Below are 26,109 nucleotides of genomic sequence, written 5' to 3' on the forward strand. Positions count from 1 at the left end.
ATCCACTGGCAAATAACCGCCAATGAGAACATTACATTGTATTATGAACTGGAGCCTGTATGGCAGCACATTTGTATACATGGTGCACACCTAGACCTTTCTCGCGTCCCTTGTATTTGAGACTTCAACTTTACTGCAGTACCTGCAATGAGATCTGTAACTTTACTGCAACACCTGCAATGAGATCTGTAACTTTACTGCAATACCTGCCATGAGATCTGTAACTTTATTGCAATACCTGCCATGAGATCTGTAACTTTACTGCAATACCTGCAATGAGATCTGTACATGTTTCCATTGTGCATCTGCTGTGTACTGTACATTCTTAATTCACATCAATATAATGTCACACACTTGTTCCACTTTAATGGGGACCACACACATCAGCTGCTGTAGCAATTATAGGAAAACAAGGTTGTTGAAAACTCACCAAATTTTGCCCCAAATTTTTTTCACTAGTCTTCCCAAGTCAAAGCCAGGGCACACATCCACAAAATCACTACTAGCAGTGTTGTCAGGAGTAACTGAAGTTTGGTAATTGAGTTATTTTAAGTGGCTCAAGTTGGGTGTGGTCTTCTGAAGAAGGGGACACAAGTTGGATCGAGTCAGTTACAGTGACTTGTGTGGAATCACAAAAAACTGTGACCTGGATTGGCCTTGAGCTGAGTCACTAATTCAAATCATTACAACTCTGATTAATAAACACTATAAAAAAGTCCTGTTGATTGTGTTCCCTAAATCTGTCTTGCTGAATGTTATTTGTCAACTGGCTGGGTGCGAGACGATTTTGTTTTCCATCCTCACTTTTATTATTTTAAACATCTGGCTTATACCACTCAGATATAATTAATCACAAATTTAAAATTGTTCGTCATTGAAAATTGCATCAATTTGTGATGAACTTTTATTTCATTGCTTTCATTTTTATTCTTAAATTTCCCAAATCAAAAAAGTTAACTTCACTTTCAATTCAACATGGCAAATTCGTGACTTAAGGCCAAGCACTGCACTGGAGTGCTCACCATCTCACAAAAGAGACTCCAAGTATTTCATCAAGAAAGTAAAGCAAATGCAGTACTAAAAAGACATGCAGATAATGATGTATGGTAGCAAATGAAATTAACCACAATGACCAGTAAAAACCCTCCAATTTACCACTTCGGTGCTGATATTTTCCATGCAGTAAAAACCTTAAAACTACAAAACTTTTGTTGAATAAAATACAGGACTAGGTCAAAGACTAAATGCATGATGCAAAATATATAATAGGAAGCACAGAGAAATATATACCACAGCTAACCAATGTTTCCACAGATAGTTACGAAATACAAAAGATCCTGAAATTGAAAAGAATTTTGGCAAGGATTAAAACTTCAATGAGATCATCATTTTGTAGAGTGACACTTAATTTAATTTAAAGAATACAATCACTTTCAAGCTTCATTCCTTTCCTAACTTTCTAGCCCCTAAAACTTGCATTCAATGTAATGCTAAGTTGCATTACATTGAATCTGGATACCAAAGTGCCGCCAACATTTAAAAAATTGCACCCCCATCATCCGCGGCATGCAAATGAAACCAATGTTCACTTTTATTTGGTAACATATCCTGTGGAGGACGATGCATGGGAGATTACATTGTAAACTCTTAGCATTGTGTGTATGCATCCGAGGTGTCCAGTTCTGAGTAGGAGGAATTTACAAAATCATCAAACCAATGTGCAGCAGAGAACCGAGACTATTCAGTTTTTGTGATGAGGTCTGATGATCGTTTGCTTCAGTACCACCTTTTCATCGGCTGTCCATGCAACTTGCTCAGACGCTATCTCTCTGTTGGTCTGCTGCCATCTCACTTCCGCAAATAAGAAAGCTGCGTGACAAATCCACGGTAGGTGCCGCACAAATTACAAAAAAATACCCAACATCCCATGGCTTTGAGCTTCAATCTTAAAAAAAAAAGTGGAGAACTTCCACTCAATCCATGGAAACAAAAAGAGACCAGGAGATATGCTACTCAGTTCTCATCATTGGCGGTGTCTGTTTCAGTCTTCCGTTTTCTAAGCAAGGTGTCCCCTGATTGGTCTGTCGTCTCGTCCACTGGTGGAGTGGGTTCGTCTTGTGTTTCCTCCTCCTCCTCTTTCTCACTCGTGATGGGAGCTTCTTCGGGCTTGTCCTCTGAAGAGCGTCCATCTTCCACGGGCCTTGTTGGTTGCCGTGTGGGGCAGATATAATCCGTGATGAAGACCAAAATCTGAGCCAAAGAAATAATCAAAGGACTTGGATATTTCAATGTTCTTATTTCTCAGGATTTAAAGCTGGGAGTAAATAAAACTTGTCCCCGTCCCTTAAGTTCACAGAATCGTGGAAAAGGGGGCTGGTCTCTTTGATACTGCAAAAAATTTTATCTCTTCTATACAGCTTTTTTGCACAAGACGGCAAGAATTAATAGGGTCGGGGCACAGACCCTTTGCTCATGGACATCATGGAAATGGGGGAGGGCCAAAAAATGAAAAATGGGTGGGGGGAGAAGTAAAAGCGAGAGAAACAAAAAAAAGGGAAGACGGGGGATGGAAATCACCAATCTGCCCACATACATGTCCATCCCAAACCCAACCCTCTTCTATCGTTGATAGTTTATCAGTTTGCTACTGATGAGTACTTTTGGCCCCCCCCCCAGAAAAAATCCCGGAAACACCCATGCCTGTACCACTTATAGCTATGATTTATAATCAGGGGGTCTGGGATTCAAATCCAGTTGTTGGTCACGTGTTCCCTTTCTCCTCCTCAAATGGGCACTGGCAATAGCGTGAGAATAACTTCTCGTAGGCTGGCATACCGGAACAATCAAATAATTATATTTCATTGTTTCATGCCGAGCAAACTAAAGATAAACATCAACCCGATGGGCCACAACAATCCGAGACAGACCTTAACCCCTTGACGACGGTAATTTCTTTTCGAAAGCCGACTCCATGAATTCTAGCCTCGCTTGGTCACGAAGGCCACCTGCCGAACCGCAAATTCTCGGTTTGTGGCCCTGCGTGCTCTGCACACTTTGAATTACATGGTGAAAAGGCTGGTTGTTTGGTGGCATGTGGCTCTACTCACCTTCCACATTCCCGTTGCCTTTTTTTCAAAGTGGGGACTAATGTGAAGCTGGTGATTATGATGCAAAACGGGTCTTTTCATTTCTGGGCTACGCACAAAGACCAATTACCATATATACAAGAGCTTGGGTCTGCCTTCTTTTACCGTGTTCGCTCGAGCATGGGCCGATAATACTAGCTGAAAAGCGGGCTGAGGATCTCAATTTTTACGGCGGCAATAGCTACTGCCCGGCGCAAAGGGGTTAATCAAGAGAACGAACTCATTCATCATTTGAGAAGATAGCACATACCATTCCAAGTATAAGGCCCATAGCCACTGTACACAAAGCAAAGAAACCGTAGACACTCCATGCTGGAAAGCCATACTCTGTGGTCATCACTAAATGGAAGTGCTGTTGTTCAAAATTTAAAAACAATTGAATTACAATTACAATGAAGCATTTACTGTAATAAGCTCACGCCGACTAAAGCACTTGTCAGCTTGCAATCTATCCAAAGCACTTGTCAGCTTGCAATCTAATCAAAGCACTTGTCAGCTTGCAATCTATCCAAATCATCTTGCCGCTGTAAGCTTAACTATTGAGTACTTAAGTAAACTGCGCAAATATTGAGGAGGTTAAGGGTTCGAGTCCCACCTGAGCAAGCCTGTCAAATTCCTCACAGCTGTCGCTGATGGAAAGTTAAGAGCATGCAATGCTGAATACACTACAATGACGACCTTTGTCAACCTTTCATCACCCTGAAACCTTATTCTATCACTATGAAAATGGATGCACGTTCTTCATTATTTGCAGTGAAGAACTAAACACCAATAGACAGAACACGAGTGTGCACACTGATCACCTGGATAATTCACTAGTACAATAAAATCACTTTCAACAATGAATGAACTACTTGATGGCAAGACTTCATGTGCTTACTTGACTTCTATCTTGATTACAGCTGGTCACAGTTAAAACCATTTGCCTTGGAAATATTGGTCTATCCAATGTTGTTACTTACCCTCACTTTCATGGACAACTGGAACACGAGTGACACAGCTGACATTCTGTAGAAAAATGACAACAGACAAGAAAAGTAAGTCTTACAAATGTATTCGAATTTAATTCGTGTGAGTATGAAATGTGTTAGCATGCATTAGAGTCAGATGGTAACAACATGTAACCTGGAGAGACTGACTCAGTTTTGGGCAAGAAATCTCTCAACAAGATGATGGACTTCACTGAAAGGTTTGGCCCTATTATGATGTCATTTTATAAGTACTTGTATATTACACTCTAATATAAAAGGCTTTTTGGACAAATTCTGAAGCTTTGTTAGGACTCTAACCCAAAGCCTCCTGCTAGACTAATGTAGGTGTCTTGACTACTAGGCTTCTGTACAGTGTACTGATGATGTCACACTATTTATGTGTGTACATTCCTATGGTGCGTTAGAGTGTGCACATGTGAACAAAGTGTGACACCAGTAAGTCAGGCGTCTAATGGTGAGACACCCTAGTATTACAACAAAATCTAAACCCAGCAGAATTCCTATATGAGATTTCATTATACACAGAGCAGGTGTAGTGAGTGAAGAGGCTTTTTCACACCTTTTTAGTGGTAATGGATCAGTTGAAATCCATGTACTCACATTATTGAGTTAGGCGCTTTCCATGATGACACTGGCTCAAGTTCTGTGTATCGTTTGTGTGCAATGTAACCCACAAAGTCCTCCTTATTCCTGGACCCAGTGTAGACCCTGAACTCCCCATTGCGCACACTGAAGTCAAACAGACCAAATATAACTCAAACATCCATCTTGATGACCTGAAACACATCTTCCACATGCTGCACAGTTGTTATATTTATAAGAAAATATGTCAATGCCAATATGTACTTGTGGTTTAAATTAAAGGAAGCTGGAAGACAAATGAAAGAATTTTAAAGTTCAGAGTTTCTCAGTTCCTCGTCACTTTTTAATGATCAAAAAGCACTTGGCAACCACTGGGTGAAATTAAGTGATTGAAATTTGTAACACACATGTACATGTATGTCCTGAATAGATAGATTGTGAAGATCATGTAGTGTGGCATTTTGACCGATGAAAAGGGGAACTAGAGAATGGACCACACTCTTTTCTTGTGGACTGAGTCTCAAGTGCAAAGAAACATGTAAAACAGAGTCAAGCCAACTTTACTCACTCTTCAACAAACAACATTCTTCAAATTTATCATGCATCCAACAAAGTCTTCAACATTTAACCCACGAAGTCCAAGGTCTCAGTTCAGTTTTAATGCTGATCTTTCTTCTCCCATTTTCTTGAGAAGCCAAGCGATTTCAATTTCAAGCCTAAGACCTAACATAGTGCTAACCACTTCCTGCCGGACGACCCGTTTTCGGGTACATAGGCTTTATATACACAGCCCGGGAAACCAGAACTGGGACAAAAGAGGGCATTACTGACATTTTTTCGCTCTCAATAGTGGAGATAATCCTGCCTCGTTTTGAAACAGTATACCAAGGTTTGAGGCATTTAGAGTGAGCAGATTACCACCGGGGACAAAAGCTCTCCACCACTGCAGCGATAAGCCACACAGCACCACTGCACACTAATCTGGCCCCTATTGAAAAGAGGTCAGCAGTGCACTGTGCCGGTTTCGGGAACAAAAGAATCTTACATAACACCGCACAATCTGGGATCTTTTTCCAAGGCTGCAGACCTGGCTGAAATATTCAGGAGTCAATGAATTTTACCCGTCAGATTTAGAATAGTGCCCAAAGAGTCCTTCATTTTGGTACTATAAACGGCCATTAAATGAAATGATGAATTTTTGAAGAATTTTGAAAACGGAAAATCTTCAAAATGACCCGGCATCTTGTCTTGCTCAAGAAAAATCCACCCGGCAGCAAGTGGTTAAGAGTCAAAAATTTTAGGACTAGTTTTCTGGTAATGGATGATTCTATTTACTATCTGAAGTTATGTGGTGCTCAACAGACACTAGTTAGAGTCCGACATTTTCTAAAAAACCTTGACTAAAACAACAAAATTTACTCAATTTTGGAACTCACTGGTAGAAAGTTGGCAGAGAGGTGACTAGGAACCGACCACTCAATCCTGGTGAGGCACTCACGTCAATCTCTCCTACTTGAATTCCGAGATTTTTATCCTCCAAGGAGAACTCTGTCCAGACGGGAGCGATGGCCTTGCAAGCAGGACACCAAGGGGCATAGCTATAGACATGGTAGATTTGTCAGATTTTTAACTGTTCTGTTGCTAACTGCCAAGCCACTAGATTCTTCAAACAAATACCACTTGAATATGCCGCAATGTCCTGGCCACTGTTCAGCTTAATATTGACTCTTGCGAAAATTTTTACTCCTTCCTGAGTTGATTATCTCATGAACAGATTTCATTCAAAGGCAAATTAACTCAGGATGGAGTACAATAAATATGCATGAGATTCAAAAGTGCACTTAACAGGTGTGTAGAAACATGCTACAGGTTATAAATAGAGGTGTAGTTAGAGGACCAGGGCTTTATATTACTTGGATAGGCTCACATAGACCTTAGCCCCACAAATGCTGCTCTCATTTTTCAAAATGGCGCCGCCCACGGTCAGCATGTAATACTACAGGCCGGGTTTTTCAAGGCGCCATAGATCGGAAAATTTACGATTCTGGAAAGCTTTAGGGTGCTCGTATGAAAGTCCAAACTCTGAGGAATACGCCAGTGTAAGTAAAATTGTCTACTCATTTTCATTTTGGAAGATATTAGGATTCAAAGTTTGTGACAATCCTGCAGTTTGGATTTCAGGCATTTAAGATATGCCTTGAAGTAGGGCTGTGGTGGCGACAGTTAAGAGACAGATTGTAAAAGAGAGCCACTACAGCCCTATTTGCATTTGTGGGGCTAATACACATGATACATGGAGGAATTGTACTTTCACATAGTTGGATCAGTCAAAAAGGGTCCAGATTACTCGGACTTTATTTTTCTAGTTAATTGGTAATATAGAATGTTTGTAGTTCTTGTAGTGTTGTCATAAGTGTCTATGGGTCCTCCACTCGACATGCGATGCTTTTTGGGGGTCTCCATACTGAATCAAATATGTACCATTGCTATCTCGTTATATTACACGGAAATATTAAAAGTAAAGTGAAGAAGTGAATATAAACAACTTGGTATTTTCCCTCCTAAATTAACTTTTCTTGACATGTTTTAGCAGCTTATAGTAATTGGTCAATGAAGGGAACAATTATTGGCGTCCGTATATGGAATTTTTACCCTTTCATTCTCATGGCCTAAGTCTAAGAGGATCAGAATAATGACCCCCACACAACTGTGGGTTTCGACATGTTCGACGTCCGCCGCGCTCTCCTCCCACGAGCATGACGCGGGAGCGCGGCGGACATCGAACCCTGCGATGCAATCGACGTGGGAAACACAGAAACGAAAAAGTAAACAGTTACGTACAATTTCAGCATCCATTCTCCCTCCTCAATTACGCCCCAGTTCTCATCAGTTACTTGAATGACTTTGGCGTCTGTCAATAAGATCAAACAGGCCACAAACGCCAAAACATAAACCCTTCCTACTTCCATTGTGTAGATTAAGTTTTTACACACAAGTCGACGTGTACTAAAGATGCGCGAAAAATATATCGTATGGTTTCACAATGTTCCTTTGCAATTGTTGTGTTGTCTTTCACTTCGAGTCGTCCAGTTACTCGACAGAGAGACACAAGTTGTAAGCAAACTATTGAGGGCGTCAATCGCGCGCGGGGCGTTGAGTGTCGGACGGCCGAACTTCATTACAAAAACTGCAACCCACTACCATACCAAAGATCGCATAGCGCTAGGCCAGGATGGGCGTACTTCATCAAGTAGCCTGTTATTATGGGGTCGGAAAAAGATATCCAAGAAGCATTAGATATTGGACAAAATGTTTAATTTCTCAAATTCTTTTGTACTTACGCCTACTTGAATTCCAATGCCCACCCGCTGATAGGCTAAGATCTCCCGGGTTTGTAACAATCCCCAGGGCGCGATGGGCATAATTATACGAATCCCATAGTTATGGAAGTATATCCGGCAGTGACGGTGCGCCTACCATTTAGGCCTACCATAAATCCATGGGCCTACCTTCTTAAGCCGTGCAATTCAGATAGGTACCAAAGAGCAAGACACATTGATCATAAAATCTAGCAAGAAGTGTCTTACTCAACTCTTTCTATTACGTCTCAGCCCTCCCCCACAACATTACATTTTAATTTTGATCAGCAGCAACTGCAACTTATCATTTGGAGTTTTGGTCATGAATTTCAAGCAACATTTCCAACTTCATGAGCTGCAATTTACATCAGGGTCATTCCATGAGGTTGGGGCCCAATTTGTGACGGTGTCAATTGTTACACGAGTTCTGTAAAAATGAACAGCGATTTCCCTGCATGCCGATTTCAAACTGACACTGATATACATTTTGCAAGGCTGAATACAGAGGTGTTTGTTATCTTTACAGAGTAATTGACCTACTCTACATGACAGACGGTAAAAGTTACCCATGTAACAACTTACTAACAAGGACACCGTCACAAATTGTGCCTCAACCTCATGGAATGACCTATCAGTAAGAAACAAGAAACCCCAGTTCTTCTTTTCACTTGTGTGAAAATAAGGTACTCCTAAAGTAAAAACTGAAAAAAAATCTCTACAGCGCTAAAAATGAGTGATTTTTAAGTAAATGCACCTCTGATAGTCTCAGATGATTATGGCAGAATAAATACAAAGTATGTAAATAAACAGCTGCTCCATTACACAATGCCCAAGTTGGCCATAAGACAGGCCCCAATCCAATGAGAGTATCTTGAAAGTCAATGATTTTTTTTGTGGAAAACTTAAAAAAAAAATCTTTAAGAGAAAAAAACAGAGAGAATGCTGCAGGTAATGTTAGTTCTGGTACCAGGATGAAAATGTGTAGTGGCACTGGAAAGTGTCAGGGGTCTGACTACCATTACTGCCAAACATTGTATTCTCTGACTTGGTACTGGGCATATTTCTCCGTCTGTTGAAGGTGCTTTCCATTGTGAGTGCCTGTCTGTTTGTCTTCAAAACAACACCCATTTCCCTCCAATACGAGAAGCAATAATTTAGTGGGGAAACAAAAAATAAAAAAGCCGGATTCTTCTCTTTTAAGTAATGGCAATGAATTTCCCACTATCACTGTCCCGTGTTACTCTGTCCCACCGATGTACCCTTCCGCTCATGGAAACATAAACATTTGTCTCCGTCAAACACTGCAGCGCCCCCACAGCAACTCCAACGTTGAATTCCGCATCTGAGTTCTTGAAGGTTGCTGGGAGAAAGGCACCGGTTAGAACGATCATCTTTTGGGGAGGGGGTTCCTTCCTTGCGAGATAGGCAGCTGTATCGATCATTGTGTCCGTGCCATGGGTGATGAGGATTTTTGTCTGCAGAGCTTCTAGGCATGCTTTCCACAAGAACTCCCTGCAGTGGTAATGTCCACAAAAAGGAGATATAGCTGATTTTTCTAGCCCTCTACGAGACCTAAAACTGCCTTGTAAGAATACAGTTAATCATCTTGATTGTAATTTAACATTAGCGAAATCCGTAAACAGAACATTTGTAAGCATCAATAAAAAGCACATGGTAATGGTAAAGCAAGACTGATCACACTTCGTACCTTATTTTTCACTTAGGCCTAGATTTCTACAAACAAGGATCACTGGAGGGGGCTATCACAGCTCAGATTTATGAGATGATGTGCCAAGCAAGGGCACATACTCCCCAATCCTTCAACTCTGTGATGTCAACAAAGAAAGACTGAGCAAGACCATAAGAAGTACTCACCTGTCTCCATCCACCATGTCTTGACTGTCTTTCTGACACACTGTCTTGAATGTAAACTGCAGGTCTGGCTGGATACGTTGCATCATACCAATGACTGCAGATTCCCCGATTTCAAAGGCATAACCTCCCACTCGCCTTGGGTAATCTTTATCGATCGTACCTGCAAAAAGCAGGGAGAGAAAACTCTCAAATCCTTCAAATTAAACCTCCAAATTATTTCTTCATACTCGAACCATGTGTTTCAATACCTCAACACACTGTCGCTGGCAGAGTCGAGGCTGCAGCAGTATGCAGGTCTGGCCTCCCAAGACAAATGGATGGAGGCAATTTTAAAGAAACCAATTTTAAAGAAACCTATGATGGTGACATGCTAAACAGATGCAGGGTTAGTTTGGCTGTACTCATGTTCGGATTGTACAAAGTCTACCTCCTGTTTGCAGAACCAATATTTCCAGGTCACTATGATCACTCGTCATCACTATATTACAGTGGTCAGGAAATATTTAAAGAAATAAGGATACAGAAATCATGAATTTACGCCTTTGATGTGGGCGTATGATCCAAGCTGAGTGTAATCTAGTCGGTGTAGTAAGGTGATTAATACGTTTGTAAGTACGACGAGGTTCGTCGCACGTGTCATGTGAGTGCCTTGTTGCCATCGATGAGATAATGGCGCGAAACGCCCTCTATAGACAATCCAATGAGACGCCATTCCGGCCATCGCGCTCATGCACACGCGCGCTCACATTGGCGAGTCATTTCTTTTCCCTCAAAAATTGTAAAAAGCCCGAACGTGTAGCTTTACCAACAGAATGGCCATAAAACTCAAAAGACACGACCAAAGTTCCAAATCCCACCCCCCCATATGGTTCTGGAGCCGTCCTTGTTTATTTCCAATGTTATTCATAAACTATTCTGTTTTGATTTTCATTTCACAAAATTTGCCCAGTCGTAGTATAGGTGAAATATCAGTACTATTTTATCATGAGGGTTTTCCACACAGGGATTCATGCCACTGGAAAAAAATCAAAATTTTTTAAAGTGCACAATTAGACGTTTGGGGTGATTTTCTGCTTCGGCCACCATTTCATTCCAAAAGTTCTCCAAAACCATTGTAACTGCCTGAGCTGATATTTTCCATTTCACACTGTGTTCACATAGTTTCTTCAAATCATCACTTCTGTTACACATGAATAAAGACATTCCTGTCAATAAGGACAAAGAGATCAGAAAAAATGGAAACAAACTGCATTTCTTTCTGAAGCCTATACGTGTACCTTGAAGCTCTGGTTGAAAAGCTTGTTCAGAAATATAACATAGACCATGTCCAAGTTAACCGGCTATGGTTCGAAATAACACTTCTAGATGGGAAGTACCTACAGCCACGGGATAATGGCTAACCATATGTGCATGTATCATTTCAGCCACAGCCTTGTCGTTTGGATGCAGCCATAGTCATAGGCTCTAAACATGAACAGAAGCGTTGGAAGGACAAGTCAATGGTTTACACACCCCGTTCACAATTATTTGATTAAGTCACATGGGCCAGGAGGAGATGCCATCACGACAGTGGCACAAAACTCCATAAACGAGACTGAGAGTGCGCTTTGACCAATTGAGATAAACTGTTGGTAAAAGGGGAATGATACACCCGCATACCACATGTATGAAAGTGGCTGCATCCGAATCTCTTGTCTGGAGCTAGGTCTAGGTCTTCACTCCATTGGAAATGCGTGGAGACGCGTAGACAATAGACCTAGCCGTAGCTCTGGAAGCCCGTTTTGGACACGGCCATAATAGGGCCATGCAGTAATGGCTTCTGATTCTGGTTGCCAAATATCAGCGTACAAGAAAGAACGGTAAATCGCCAGGCTCAGATGGTTTAAAAAAAATTTTTTCTGCTGATATTTCATGGTTTTTTACTTCACTCACTTAGTTTCAGTTATTTTTCGGGCAAGTTATCTGTCACTCAGAAAATCTGTATTATTACGCTTTTGCCTTACGGGGATAAACACCGCCAGTTTTTCAAAAACTGGCGTCCACTTTCGCTCTTTAATTAATACATCTTACAGGCTAGCCTCTTCCTGTATTGCTGAGCGACTAAAACTCGTCCCATCATACATCATTAACGAGAGGCAAAAGGGATTCATGGCAGGTCGTTTTATAGGACAAAACATCCGGTCAGTGTGCGATTTGCTAGATATTACTGAGGTGAATGAGATCCCCCGATTACTGGTCTCTGTTCATTTTGAAAAGGCGTTCGATTTTGTGTCACATGAGTTCATATTCAAGGTTTTAGACAAATTTAATTTTGGTCCTTCCACATAGGGCTGTATTAATATTTTTTATAACCAGGATACATCTTCAGTTTTGGTAAATGGATTCTTGTCGGAATCCCTCAAAATTGAAAGGGGTTGCAGACAAGGTGATGGTCTTATCTAATATCTATTTCTTTTGTTCGCCGAGGTTTTAGCCATGATAGTGTCTATTCATAATGAACTCAAAGGTATTGAGATAGATGGCAGAGAATTTAAACTCTCTCAGTGTGCAGACGATACTGTGTTGTTTCTCGATGGGTCAGCAAATTCTATGAGTGCTGCTTTTAAAATTCTAGATACTTTTGCCCCTGCCTCAGGATTGAAAGTTAATGATGATAAAACGAAAGTGGTTTGGATTGGTTCGAAAACAGGTAGTAGAGAGAAGCTCTGTGACGAGATTAAGATGCACTGGGTGCGCGTTGAGGAAACATTTAAAATACTTGGTATTATAGTCTCTACAGACCTGCATTCAATGGTTTTACTTTATTACAACAATGTTGTTTTATCTCTACGCAATTCGATTATGAAATGGTCCAAGACGAACTTTACGGTGCTCGGCAGAATTACTGTAGTCAAATCTTTACTTTTGTCTAAGCTTGTTACGTTTCTTCTTTTAAGTATCCCTGATCACCTCACCACATTGTCAATGAACTAAACACTATGTTGTTTCAATTTATTTGGAGGGGCAGAAATTAAATGGTACGAGATTACAGCCAAGGTGGGCTGCGTATGGTGCATGTTAGGGATTATACGAAAGCTCTGAAGATAACCTGATTCCGCAGACTCCTGGTTGCAGATAATAACTGTGGTTGGGCGTTTCTGTGCCATAAAATAATTAGGATCCCATCCACGCTTTTGCTGGAAGGGGGTTCGTTGAAATCACTTTTTCTTAGTACAGTTCTCATTGATGGGAACCGTTTTTGTTTGGACGTTCTCACAGCTTATTACAAGCACTGGGAGTCTGCTGGTGTTAACTTTATTTTGATCTTTTCGATGAAAACGGCAACTTTCTTTCATGTGATGGATTTAAGGCAGAGTTAAATCTTAGAACTAATTCTTTCGAATACGGAGCTGTAATTAGGGCGGTTAAGATAGCATTTCCAAATTTATCAAATTTAGATAAATGTGTTATCGATTTCCTGCCATACCTTTCAATTTAGGTGCTCTTTTGAGGGACAAAAAAGGCTCCTGTAGAATGTTTTCGGTGCTGACGTCGGGTACGAAATCACTCATACGTTTATAACCAAGTGGAATGGCAAGCTTCATATAGATTACGACTTCTCTAAATGGTCCTCCATTTTTAACATTCCTTTTAAATGTACAGTGGATACCAGGTTACGATGGTTCCAATATAGATTAACACATAGAATATTAGGCACTAATAGTTTTCTGTTTTAAATAAACAAGTCCACCTCCAAAATGTGTACCTTTTGTAAAACCGAAGAGGAAACTCTTATTCATATATTTTGCTTATGTAATCGCACACTATCCTTTTGGTGTGTGGTAGTTTCCTGAATCAAGGAAAAGACCAGTTATAGTGTGAACTTGGAAAATGAAGTATTCCTGTTTGGTGGAACCGATATTGAAGATAAAGCTGTAAATCTAATTTTTATTAATTTGCCGTTTTCATATCTACAAAATGAAAACGAGTGCAAAAAGTGCCTTTCCTTTCAGTTTTCAAAAACAATTTAAAGAAAAGAGGTATCTTTCTGCCGAAAAACATATTTCTTTGTGCAACATCAATGTGGGGTTATTCTATCGTAAATGGGATTCCTTCCTGGTGCTTTTCTTGACTAATTCTACTTTGTCCTTTCCATGACTTGTATAATTTAACATATTGATGTCCGTCTGTCCATTTGCCTAAACACGTGTATGCTAACATATTGGTGAATTGTCAGAAGTTTTTCCTGGCATAAAAAAAAAGATATTAGCGTGCATCAAATACCTTTTTTGACTACACCATGACAAAACCCAGCTCATATGTGACATTCTGAGAGAGCTCTGTTGGGATGCTGCGTCAAGGATCCTTCACAGCCAGTGCCATTTTCAATGTTGATGGGTCTGCATGCATAATCACAGAGTCCTTACAGTTTCAAAGACACAACATAAACCCATATGATACTATGAGAGGCATTACTAAGTTGTCTGTGCTGTAAGATGTGACTAGCACGGACAAACAAATTCCACGTGGCTGAAGTCAGCAGTTTTTGCACAAGGTAAACCTATGGACATGCCCTGTCCCCTCATGATAATGTGATGGGGCATGCAAGAGTTATTATATAAATGTGTCTAAGAAAAAAGTGAACACAACACATAAATTAAGGCAAGATGGGTTTTGTGGGGTTAAATGCCCTGACTGACCACTCATTATGAAAAACAAGGACTTGTGACAATTTTATCAACTTGAATACATGTACATGTAGTTTCCATTGATCACACTCCTTGTTCATGAGACGACATTTATTTGTAAATACAACAGATGAATACTCATGGAAAAGAACGATTCATCTGCCAGGTACATGGTGTGAGGTACACGAGGTATACAACAGAATCCTTTAGATAACCATGGAATTCTCATTTCAGGTGATTTTTGCACACAAGCGTTTATATTTGTGAGAGTAAGTAGAATTTCCTGTAAACAAGAGAAGAGTATGTGAGGTTTTAGAACATGGCATTCAAGTCACACACTGCCCTCTGATGGAGATTAGAGTGGAGATTCTCAGGAAGCTGCATCAAATGAATCCTCCTTTTCCCGAACACCGCCATTCTCATATTTATCTTCCACACATCTGAGTTGCTCTTCAGCCAAGAGGGTACTGTGCTGCTGCCCTCTGAAGTTCCTCTTTTGGTTCTCAGACTGACTAATTTTCCTGGGATGCTCAGTTGAGTCTTGAAATCGGACTTGTGTATCTTGATGGTTTTTGCTAGAGGGAAGGCATCCTTGAGACTTGCAGCCCTGCCACGGATTTTCTTTGGGGTTTTGGCGTGCCGTGGACGGAGACCCTCTCTAGCAGTTCCACCTGAGGGCAGACGAGGCCTGTTGGGAAACTTCTGTCTAGTCAGGCTCATCAGTCCTCTGTGATAGTCCTCCCGGTAGTGATGGCTGCTTTGGGACTCTGCATTCAGCAGCTGCATCAGGTCCACATCCTTGGGAGGCTCTGGAATCCGCTTGCCAGGATCCCTGCGGGGATGCAGTCTCATGGTCAGGCTATCCCCAAGGTACTCATAGAGGTGAGAGTAGGTGTCAGAGATGGAGCAGTGCTTGGGTTTCTTGATGGGCTCCGGAGCGGTGCTTCCCGAAATCCCAGTGGAGCTGAGGTGCATGAGGTGACTGGCTGTGCCGAAAGCAAACTCTGCCTGATGGTCAGGGCTAGCATTGGGTGATTGTCCATAACTTGGAGAGGGTGACTCTCCACCATCTGGCTGATCTTCTTTGCTCTTGAGGAGCATCTCAGCAGCGGCCTTACGAAAAAATATAGTCAAGTTCATATCTCAAAAAGAATGCAATAACACATCTGATCTTTCAAAATGTATACACATACAAAAAGTTACTGCAACAACTATTGCAGTGGTGTAACACAAAACTCTTGATGATAATGAAGATGCCACAGTGCAGTAATCAAGCTCATCACAAGTCCTTTCACAAGTCCAATCACAAGTCCCTTCATCAAACCAGTTAGAAGTAACAAGGTGAGCAATGACAAAAGAATGCTTTTGTCACAGCTCATTTGAATAGCTTGTGAATTGGCTAAACCACTTGACGCCGGATGACATGGAAACACACATAATTTTCCTTGTTTGATCCACGGAGGACATGTACAATCATTTAATTCTTTTTTCATATCAGTGTTTGATGTTTTAACGCATCACACTTGGTTGGTTCAAAGTGCAAGTTTGAAGAATTTGTGGGTAAAAAAACCTAACCCTAGCAGCTTTTTCGGGTAAGAAAATCCAATGTTAACTGGTCAAGACTAAATGACTTGTTATGGACTTGCAGGGACTTGTAGGACTTGTGATGGTGTCGAATACAACACTGAGATTCCCTTTATTTTTCAATTAGCTAAACAAAACATTTGTTTGCAATCAGCACTCACTGTACTGAACTTTTGTGGCGGCCTGTGCTTTCTTCAAAATGCATCCAACTGTGAAGCCGAGACAACGACAATTCTATAACACACAGAACTATGCACAAGCTCATACATGTTCAATTCATCCCAGGATTCACAGAATGCTCATGTTAATACCATCCTCAGAAAGTGAAGCTACATGCATTATCAAAAAAATATGTCTGTTTACCAAAATGGCTCCATGCACTTTGTGTCCATCCATCTTGACTTGTGAGTTGGAAATTGAAGTATCTTCCAAGACTTGCTGAAGAATCGGCCAATAGGTGGACAGCTGACTGACTAAAACCTCCTCAACAGCCTGTAAGGTTGGAGGGGAGGAGGGAACAAGACATTTACAATTCTTATAAAGCTGGGAAAAGAATGATCCTTGGTGACATAAAATGTGTAGGTTTCTTGGCTTCCAAAGGATTATGAGGGCTCATTGGAAATCCCTCTACAGAGGGCCAAACAGTGGGCAAAAAGATAATGTTAAAGGTGCAGTCTCAAAACAGGCTTCAGAAAATGTTCTCTGGTAGACCTTCTGTCAACATAAGGGTGAAATATTAGTTGGTAATATGTTGTCTGGAATTCCCAAATGTTGAACCCTAATTCCTAAACATGAATACCATGATCTTGGTATGTCCTGGAAAACAATGTGCCAGCTGCCCTTTCCCCATCCAACATCTTAAAGGAGAACTGTATTCAATGAAATACATAAATACCTGGGACGGTTTTTCTGTTCCTATTGGTCGAAACACATCACATGACCGTGTATTAACATTTGATAATGTCTGCTGGGAAGTGATCATGCCCACTGCGTAAATCATGTGCTGGCACATGGATACAAGAAATTTAATCGGGTCTGATTGGTCAGGAGTCTGTGTGCACGCGATGCGCCACATGCACGCCAAGTTCACTGTTGGGAATTCTACTAGACGGCTTTCAAAAGGAATGCACCATAAAATTGACAGGGGTGTTCAGGAAAATGAAAGTAAAGTTTTAGGACAAAATCGTTGGAAATCCATCATATGTTGACTTCTTTGGACTGAATAAAAAGGTCATTTATGAATGGGAATAAATATGTGGTACCTTGCTCACGAGAACAAACGCTAATAATGCCCTCGCTGCAGTCTTGCATTTACGACCGACCGAGCACATATTTATTCCCTTATTAATTTCTATCAAATTAATAATTTCCATTTAATGTCTTGAAACCTAGAGCGTTCAGTGCAAAGTGCTTTATGACTGAGATAAATTCTTGCTAGGAATAAGGTTTCCAATTTCAGTGTTTGATTTGAAATTAAAAATGTCTTTGTGACCTAGGTTCAATTTTCTTAGTGGAAGACAGAACCCAAAATCAGGCTAGAAACAAAGTTGCCTCTAACTGGTGTGTTTTAAAAAGTACCTGAGGTTTGACAACATAGAGGGATTCTAAAATCCTTACCCTGGTTCCAAGGGCACAGAGACCTACAACGGCCCCATAATGGGAGCAGAGAGGCCTAGCTGGATCACTCAAAACTTCCTTCAATGTGGCCAGGAGCTGATGCTCAAATCTCCCCATGATCTCAATGGAAGATCTGCAATAACAAAATACTGCAGTTTTCCAGCAATGCTTGTACACCTCAGCCCATTCAATATGTCACTCAAGCTCACCAAAAAAAAAAAAACATTTGATACGACCACTTTTGAAATAAAGAATAACAGAAATTGCCTGATAATGACAGGATGGCATTTTAGAGCTTTAAATGTGAGCACTTTCTGTGTGGAAGCAGAAAGGTTACCATATTTGGACCAATCTCATCAAAGGAATGCAAGTCGAGATTTATTAAAGTGGATAATCTCACTATTAACGACCAGCTTACACAGGTGGGTCATGTCATCAATTACCAACATCCAAGCATACTGAAGAGTAGAGCAGGGAGCCAAAACCACAGCAAAGTTTCTAAACAACACCTGACCACAGTTTAACTGAGGATTATTAAAACTAACAGTTAACACACCAAACAATCAGATTTGTGTTTTATCCACTGCAAGCACACTCTGTACATTGTGCGAGTAGAATAAATAGATCTAAATACCTGAGAATCTGAGAAAGTAGTCTTGCTGCGTAGTCCCTCAAAGCCCAGTGGTCATTGAGTGGATTGATAGAGACAGCCAGAGGCTCCAAGATACAGTACATTACAGTGGAGATCAAATTCATCAACTATTGGGCAAAACAATGACACACAGGAAATCAATTAATAAATCTATCACTCAGTCATCACAACATATGCTTTGGGTCTTTAAACTTAACCATTTCAGATACTGGAAAATCAACCAGGTTTTGAAAGAGTTTCCTGGTTTGAGGAAGAGCCACAGCACTAACTATCAAATTGGTGTATTGTGCCCCATGAAAGTTGGAAGTATGCAGATTGTTGCCTTAGGAACCTGCAGAGTGACAGACTTTGGATTATTCAGGGAAATTCCTCAGAAATGTGCTAGAGATTAAGGCTTCCTCAGCAGACCATGGTTTTGGGGCCAGCGATTCTTTCTTTCTTTTTTTATTAAGAAGATAGCCCCGTGGTAATTTTATCAACCAAGAGCCAGTCATTTGACTGTATACAGCTTCCTCAGAGCTGAAATTGAAATGAGTCTTATTGAGCTCAGTGAGCCACACTTCTTTCAAAAAAGATAATTCCTAACATGGCACATCTACAAGCCTGAAATAAAAATCCCACTAAATTGGTCAAGAGAATGGACCGATGTTAACTGCAAAGTCTGACTCTGGAATACATGTCTAGAATCAATGGAGGAAAGTGAGAGAGAGACAGTACTCACATAGGGGCCCAGGAACAGCACCTGGTTGTGGATCAATGCATCCACAAGCTGCATGAGTCTCATCAGCTGGCCCAAATCGTGACTCACCATCTTCACTCCGCAAGACACAAAGTTGGCAAAATAGGGCAACAAGCCAGACACTTTGGTGTTCCTACGGAGATCACTGAGAAAAATCTAAAAGGAAACCAGTAAGGAACAAACTGATGAATCAGTTGCCAATTGACAACTATACTAATAATAAATATGGTGGAAAGCTAGTTAATCACTTGCCATCTACCAACAAGCAAAGAATATTTGAATGAAGGGCTCACTTGTGTCATATTTTGCAGGGGAGAAACTTGAAATATATACACCTGACAGGTGCATTGTACAATGACCCTTTATCGGGGAGTGGAGCAATTCTATGCTGAACACAAATAAGGGCACACTAGAGACTCCTCTTTGACAGCAGACATTCACATAACAACATACATGTACGTAATTTAGGAGGAATTTACTGAGTGTGATTATGTCCAGGTTGGTCCAGTCATATCATTCTACCTCTGTTAACCACTCGGTACCGGGGTTCGCGTTACCCGAGACCTCAGGTTCGTAAACACAGCCGGGGGTGCCTGAAATCGGACAAACGAGCTGGGCCTTGTAACAAAAGATCAAGCAAATGGGACTTGCGATAATTTTTCAGATGGCATTAGTGGGGGTAATCCATCACTGTTTGGAAACAGTGTACCACTGTTTGTGGCATTTAGCGCCCGCAGATTATCAGTGGGGACCAAACTGCTCCAGCACTCCAGCAATGAGCAATACAGTACCGCTGCACAATAATCTGGCCGCATTTGAAAAGACACCACTGCCTTTCAGCAATGCAATTGGCCAATTTTGGGAACAAAGGAAATTACGCAACATCGCACAATCCAGGCTCTCTTTACTGGCCGGCAGGCCTGGCTGCAATAGTCGCGTGTCAATGGAGGTTGCCTGTCAGATTAGAGTACCCACCAGACAGTCATTCGTGTAAGCGTCCAGTAAATGAAAATCTTGAAAACCACCCAGGAACGCGTCCCGCATATACAAATTCCATCCGGCAGGAAGTGATTAAATTACCTCAGCTTGTTGGTGATCTGCTTCTAAGATGGCCTTGGTGGCATCTTTGTAATACTGCTGCAGATCCTGTGACAGAGTCTCAAACTTGTGGGTTACTGCTGAAAATAACGACAGACTACAGTTAAACTGGGAGGTTTCCTTGCAAGAAATGAATTGTATTGATTTTGTAAACTACAGTGTGTCCAGAAAATAAAGTGCAAACAACTACTGTCTGTGTTAAAACATAAAATGTCTAGGAATGATATTGCTTTGGAAGATCCAAAGATAGTCCTTAGTAAATACATGCAATCAAAATTGAGTTTTTGCCACTTTCCGGTCTGACCACAAGACCTGACTGAAGTAACAAAAAGTACATTTCGAGGTTGCAATTTAATTTCAAAGGAGTTTCTGACAATGTTAACCTCACCCTGCTAGGGTGCACGTAAATATCGTACTGAAATTGGAACATTGAGGACTGTTAAAGTTGAGCGCTGAAAACTGCCGAGGAGTATCCTTCTGTTTCTGAAAAATGGCACCAATTTAATTAGGATTTCTTGAGTTTACTGGGTTTTACCTCTGGATCGCCACAAGCAAATAAGACGAATTGACAAAATGATTAGGCTACGAGTGTCTTCTTTGAAATGGTGCAAGTTATGAAGACTGCCAGTTGAGGTTTATATTTTAACTGGACAGTACTTGTGCGCAGTATTTTGGTGATGGCGCTGTGCAATTACCTGTTCCTGCTTGGGATCCTGATGGCTTTTGAATGCCCTCAATAGCAACCCAAGAAGCTGTAAGAGAAGAAGATACTGCTCAGACTTATGATGGAAACTAACAGAAGTAAAGATGAGACAACTTATGCCAAAGTTGCAAAATTGTGATTTGGGGTAGCAATGAAGAGTGTACAAGTATTTTACCTCAAAATGAATGTGAAAAAAGTGAATGTTGTATGTAAACATTCAAGTGCCTCAATCAGAAGAAAAGACCTTTTCACACTACAGCGTCTCAACCTGGGGCGTACCCATGGTTGAAAATTTGATTTTTCAACCCCACGTTCAACTTGGTCTTGTTTCACACTTGTTTTGCACAAACCGAGCTTATTGGGACGACTCCAACCCAGAAAATGAGCACGAAAAATTTTCAACCCAGGTTGAAAATTCTCAACCCTGGTCCGTCACCAGTTTTGAACCATGCCTCAACCCCGAGATTTGTCTAGTGTGAAAAGGCCTAAGTATAATGCATGATAACTGAAGCTTGCTGAATCATCACAACTGTGCCACCCACAAATTTCTGGAAAAAAATCCATGTGCACATCGAAAATACTCATCGAAAGACAGAAATCTGTTACAGACCTTTGATCGATGTTGTTCCAGCTGCTGATGGGATCTTGGTGTCAGTCGCCAGATCTATTAAGTTGATCTCCTTGTCTTCCACAAAGAAAAGCTCTGAATCCTTGATGGGTATGAAGGTCAAGGGATCATTGGATCCATGGCCATGGATGGGCTAAAAGGGGTGGTATGGAACAAGGAATTGCAGGATTAACGGAAAGACCAAGGTCACTTTTCCTGAGGATAAAACTCCAATTGAAACACGGAATTAACAAAAAACAATGGTAATAAAGTGAAGTGGCATGAAGTGATCACAGTGTATAGTAAAGCAAAAAAGTGAAAAGGAAAAAATGAAACTAGCTTCTTTTTTTCAATGTGATATAAAGTTCAAAGCCAAATTCATGCCCAAACAATAAATGTCAGGGTGATTTGTCATTATGCCCACCCACCTCTACATCACTCCATCTTAGAGCTTTATTGAAATCCTCAGAGTGCAGACGTTTCCTCTTTGCATGCTTCATGAACTGAGTGCTGGCCTGTACATCAAGTAAAAAGTAGAACGTTTGTCCGCTCAAATGTCTTGGAAATGACAGATTCTGTTGCAGACAAACATTCATGATTTGCTCACTATGTACATTTGTAAGTTGGAACAAGTCTGTGATCTGAAAATGTCCCGGATTTCAATCACAGTAGAACCGTACATTTCAGACATGCAGTGTACAGTCAACAAGTATTCATTTGGCGGTAGGCACCTTTGGTGGAATTTAGTTACGATTTGTTGGTTCTAATCCCAAGAAATGAGTTTGATCTGATTTGTTCTACTGATTTGCCTTGAAGAAGAGAAACTGGTTTTAGGCGATTTTGAAGGAATTTTGTAGTAGCTCTGTCATCATTATTATCATTCTCAGAAAGTTTCTCCTCTCCAACCATAGACACTTGCTGACAGTTGACAGCCATGACAGTTGGGCCAGAGCCTACCCCCCCATTAAACCTTATGCTTGTTACACCCCACGTACAGTTGAGACTGACCCAACTACAGTTGGGACCGACCCAACTATAGTTGAGACCATCCCAATTAGAACGCTAAAGTTGGGCCCGCCCAACTACTCTACAGCACAGGTGCAGTGTGCATGTGCCAAAGTCATATTGGTTTCAGTGCCATGTCACAGGCCTACATTAGCCCAGATTGGACGTTGTCTTCATTTACGCTATGACTGACGTCCAGGGTATAAAGTCCTCCTGCCATAGCAAAATTTTTCAACATTTTTTCTCACATTTTTAACTGGCAGAGGCAGCTCAAATGTTGTTTACAAGTGACTTGTATCCTGAATTCCATTTATACTGTGTTCAAATGACTAAATATGCCCGCGGACGATGTATTTTGCAGGAAATTTAGCACAACTCCATGTTTTCTGTTTCTACGTACGTCTAGTATCTAGGAGTACTCATTTGCACATGCCCAAAATGCATAGCAACTGACCGCCCCTTACACATGCACAGAAGAACTGTAGGCATGAAGAAGTCGCAGATAAGGCCATGTCTGAAATAGCTTCCAGAGCTACGGCTAGGTCTGTTGTCTGCGAGTCTCCACGCATTTCCAATGGAGCGAAGATAGACCTCGCTCTAGACAACATAACTGACAGAATATGGGTCAAGGATTATTAATGCAATGAAGGCTATTGAATGCATGCATAACGTACACGTCCTGCTAGATGTTGTTGTTGTTATTAATTTATTTCCACAGTTTTGCATACATACAATCTCAATTTTCAAACACTATAAAAACTACAGGGGAAAAGCCGTGAAGGCACCCACCAAAAAGCAAAGCTTAGGATGATGGGCCCTTTAAACAATTCATAGTTACTATTAATTAATTACCACATACAAAAGACAAACACTAGACAGACATGACACTTACTCTGCAAGTTAGTTAAACAATTACTTAAGTCTGCAATAAAAAATAAGAATAGGAAAAATGAAAGAGAATAAGAACCCGAGAAGATAAAGCTAAGCCATTCCAGTCAATAATAATTAATAGAAATCATTCAATATGATCTTTTGAAGTTCCGTCTGATGATTCGCAAATTTTTTGAGGTTTTCAGATTCTTATTCAAAGAGTTCCTTAATGAACATAGATCATTCACAAATCATGACGAAAAGTGTGGAGTTGCACTAAATTTCCTGCAAAATACATCGTCTGTGGGTGTATCTAGTAATTTTAACACAGCATTTATGGAATTTGAGATACAAGGCACTTGTGAACCACATTTGAGCTGCCTCTACCAGGTGAAAATGTGAGAAAAAAAACAGTTGAAAAATTTTTGCTATGGCAGGAGGACTTTATATCCTGGACGTTAGTCGCAATACAATGTAGACGATGTCCACTGGGCTGACGCCTAGGCTAGATGCCATTGTGAAATGCATAAACTTGTATAAGGTTGAGAAATTTTTTATAAAAATTAGTAAACAGTTGAGCCAGCCCAACTGCAGCACTACAGTTGGGACTGTCCCAATTAATTTATAGGGCATAACATGCTTAATACTACAAGCTGATCATGCTGGTTATAAGGGCCTACTTACTTGCTACCCCCAGAAGTGTAGGGTCCGACGTCCGCCCCGCTCCCCGTGGCACTGGCAGCCCGTAGGGAGAGGAGCGGGGCGGACGTCGGACCCCACAGTTCTGGGTAAGCTACTTTTTAGTACTTACTTGCGTGACTTCCCGCAACCGGTAACAAACATCTTCGGCAATCATGCCAGCAATCTCGTCTGATAAACTGCTTACACCAGCAGACTCTGCTACCACCTTCACCGATCCAGAAGACAACATGGCAAATTTTTTATCTTCAGCCATTATTAATGTTAATTAAACTTTGTAATAGGCACGAGCTAAACTGCTTCAGCTACATGTATTTAGGCAGCCATCTTGGTTTGGGCCGAATAAAATAGGCCAACGAAATTTGATTTATTGTTTGTCGTAGGGGTTTTTCAAATTTAGGTGTTTTTTGTTAAATATCCTTTTATCTATACATCATGTATCTGTTTATTAATATACTTTTCACCTGCATAAAAAGCTATTGGGTGCCTTGTTTTGGCCCAAGACTATTGGGGGCCCCGCTAGGCTGACAAGGACCTCATATGGGAGTGACATTCAGTGGGATCCAGGTTTTTTGTTCTGATGAGCGGGATCATTGCTGGAACCATGGAGGAAGGAAGGTGTTCATTCCTCCATGCTGGAACCAAACCATTCAAGTTGGAGCCTGGTTGGAAAAGACATAAAATTTCAACTTTTTCGATCGATGCTGGGAGTGGGATTTTCCGTAAAGTTCGCCGATTTTGCTCAAAAACAACGGACTGATTTTCTGATGCAGGGCCAAATAACATGCGGGCGCTGACGGGAAACAAAAAAATCTAGGCCTAAGCCTGAGTCTTGCTTCCCACGAATCAATTAACCCGATTCACTGATCTATTAATTGGTTGCTAGATTATTTTTTTTTTATTTTGCAAGTTGGTTGCGTCGGCGCCCATCCAGCTAATTTTTATAGACAGTGGCAATTTACGCACCGAGCAAATAAGAAATAATGATGTCAACAGGGAAGATTGAAATCAGTAAAAATTACTTCAATCTACAAGTTTCTATGATTCGTCAGTAATTAAGTCACACACAAAAAACATTCATGTGGAACTTTTTACAGCTAAATTAGGATTACATTATATCATACTAAGTTGCTACGTTTATTAGACAGTACAAATTACTTTTCCTACGGTATATAGACCACTCTCATTTTGCCAACAACTTGCCGTGGCATCGGCTGGCGAATAGAGTTTACAGAAATATCACTTTAGGTTGGTTTTCGATTTTACCTCTAATTCGTTCAAACCGGACAGTTTTCCCATTATTGTTGAATTGGGTGGTACTTTTATTTAGTTTCAAGTAGTACATGTATTATATAATTATAATCTGGTGTTCTAATGGCTCTGTGGGATTTTTAACACTTTGCGAATTATTCCTTTACTTTTGCACCGACGGCCAACCTCAGGAAAAACTTGCAGGAAAAACGCACTTGCAGACCCCATATAAACTTGAAGTGATTAGGCTTGGCACTTAGTCAGAATGAATCGTAACCCATATGCGCAAAGTTGGTCCAAGTCCGCTGCTTCGACTTTATTTCTTCAAGAAATCGAGCATTCTGACTTGGAACTTATCCTAGTATAAACTATTTTTTAAACACTGGAAATCAGATGGAAAATTAGGAGGCCTGTCAGAAGGACGCATTAATTTCGATTGTGTAAAATCAGTCGTGAAAAAAATTATGCTGGTGTGTGATTTATGAAAGTTATAGTGGTTAGGGATAAGCGCTCACCGAACTGATTTCATGTCGTGACCTTGACAAGGGTCTTAATTTTATACCCCAATGGCCTCGCTGCCGGACCTTTTTCTTTCAGCTTTTCTGTTCTGTTCTTCAGTTGAGACAGAATTGTCACTTTACAGCTTCCTTCAATTACTTTTTT

The 26,109-nt window shown here is 40.8% G+C and overlaps 2 protein-coding genes across 6 annotated transcripts; both read right to left on the reverse strand.

The window, feature by feature from the left end:
- Positions 1-785: 785 nt before the first annotated feature.
- tmx1 (thioredoxin related transmembrane protein 1) lies at positions 786-10,616 on the reverse strand. 2 transcript variants are annotated; one of them, XM_087147856.1, is made up of 7 exons: positions 10,382-10,616; positions 9,955-10,114; positions 6,157-6,318; positions 4,739-4,867; positions 4,109-4,154; positions 3,397-3,498; positions 786-2,250 (listed from the first exon to the last, which is right to left on the reverse strand). In XM_087147856.1, exons 1-7 carry the CDS (start codon positions 10,428-10,430, stop codon positions 2,014-2,016), a joined length of 885 nt encoding a protein of 294 aa, XP_087003982.1. In that variant the 5' UTR covers positions 10,431-10,616; the 3' UTR covers positions 786-2,013. The 2 variants fall into 2 exon arrangements, with proteins under 2 accessions (XP_087003982.1, XP_022095685.2); XM_022239993.2 differs by lacking the exons at positions 9,955-10,114; positions 10,382-10,616 and adding an exon at positions 7,562-7,865.
- A 2,102-nt stretch (positions 10,617-12,718) lies between these two features.
- Positions 12,719-24,553, reverse strand: taf6l (TATA-box binding protein associated factor 6 like). 4 transcript variants are annotated; one of them, XM_022240023.2, is made up of 10 exons: positions 24,308-24,553; positions 22,050-22,136; positions 21,625-21,775; positions 21,007-21,063; positions 20,294-20,388; positions 19,196-19,369; positions 18,457-18,581; positions 17,823-17,955; positions 16,569-16,697; positions 12,719-15,734 (listed from the first exon to the last, which is right to left on the reverse strand). In XM_022240023.2, the coding sequence occupies exons 1-10, from the start codon at positions 24,449-24,451 to the stop codon at positions 14,934-14,936; spliced, it is 1,896 nt and encodes a 631-aa protein (XP_022095715.2). In that variant the 5' UTR covers positions 24,452-24,553; the 3' UTR covers positions 12,719-14,933. The 4 variants fall into 4 exon arrangements, with proteins under 4 accessions (XP_022095715.2, XP_022095714.2, XP_022095717.2 ...); XM_022240022.2 differs by having other exon boundaries at positions 20,294-20,391; XM_022240025.2 differs by lacking the exon at positions 24,308-24,553 and adding an exon at positions 24,181-24,219 and having other exon boundaries at positions 20,294-20,391.
- Positions 24,554-26,109: the final 1,556 nt, after the last annotated feature.

Source organism: Acanthaster planci, linkage group LG01, assembly GCF_054643075.1.
Source record: "Acanthaster planci isolate LZ-2023a linkage group LG01, COTS_SCS, whole genome shotgun sequence".
Taxonomy (NCBI): domain Eukaryota; kingdom Metazoa; phylum Echinodermata; class Asteroidea; order Valvatida; family Acanthasteridae; genus Acanthaster; species Acanthaster planci.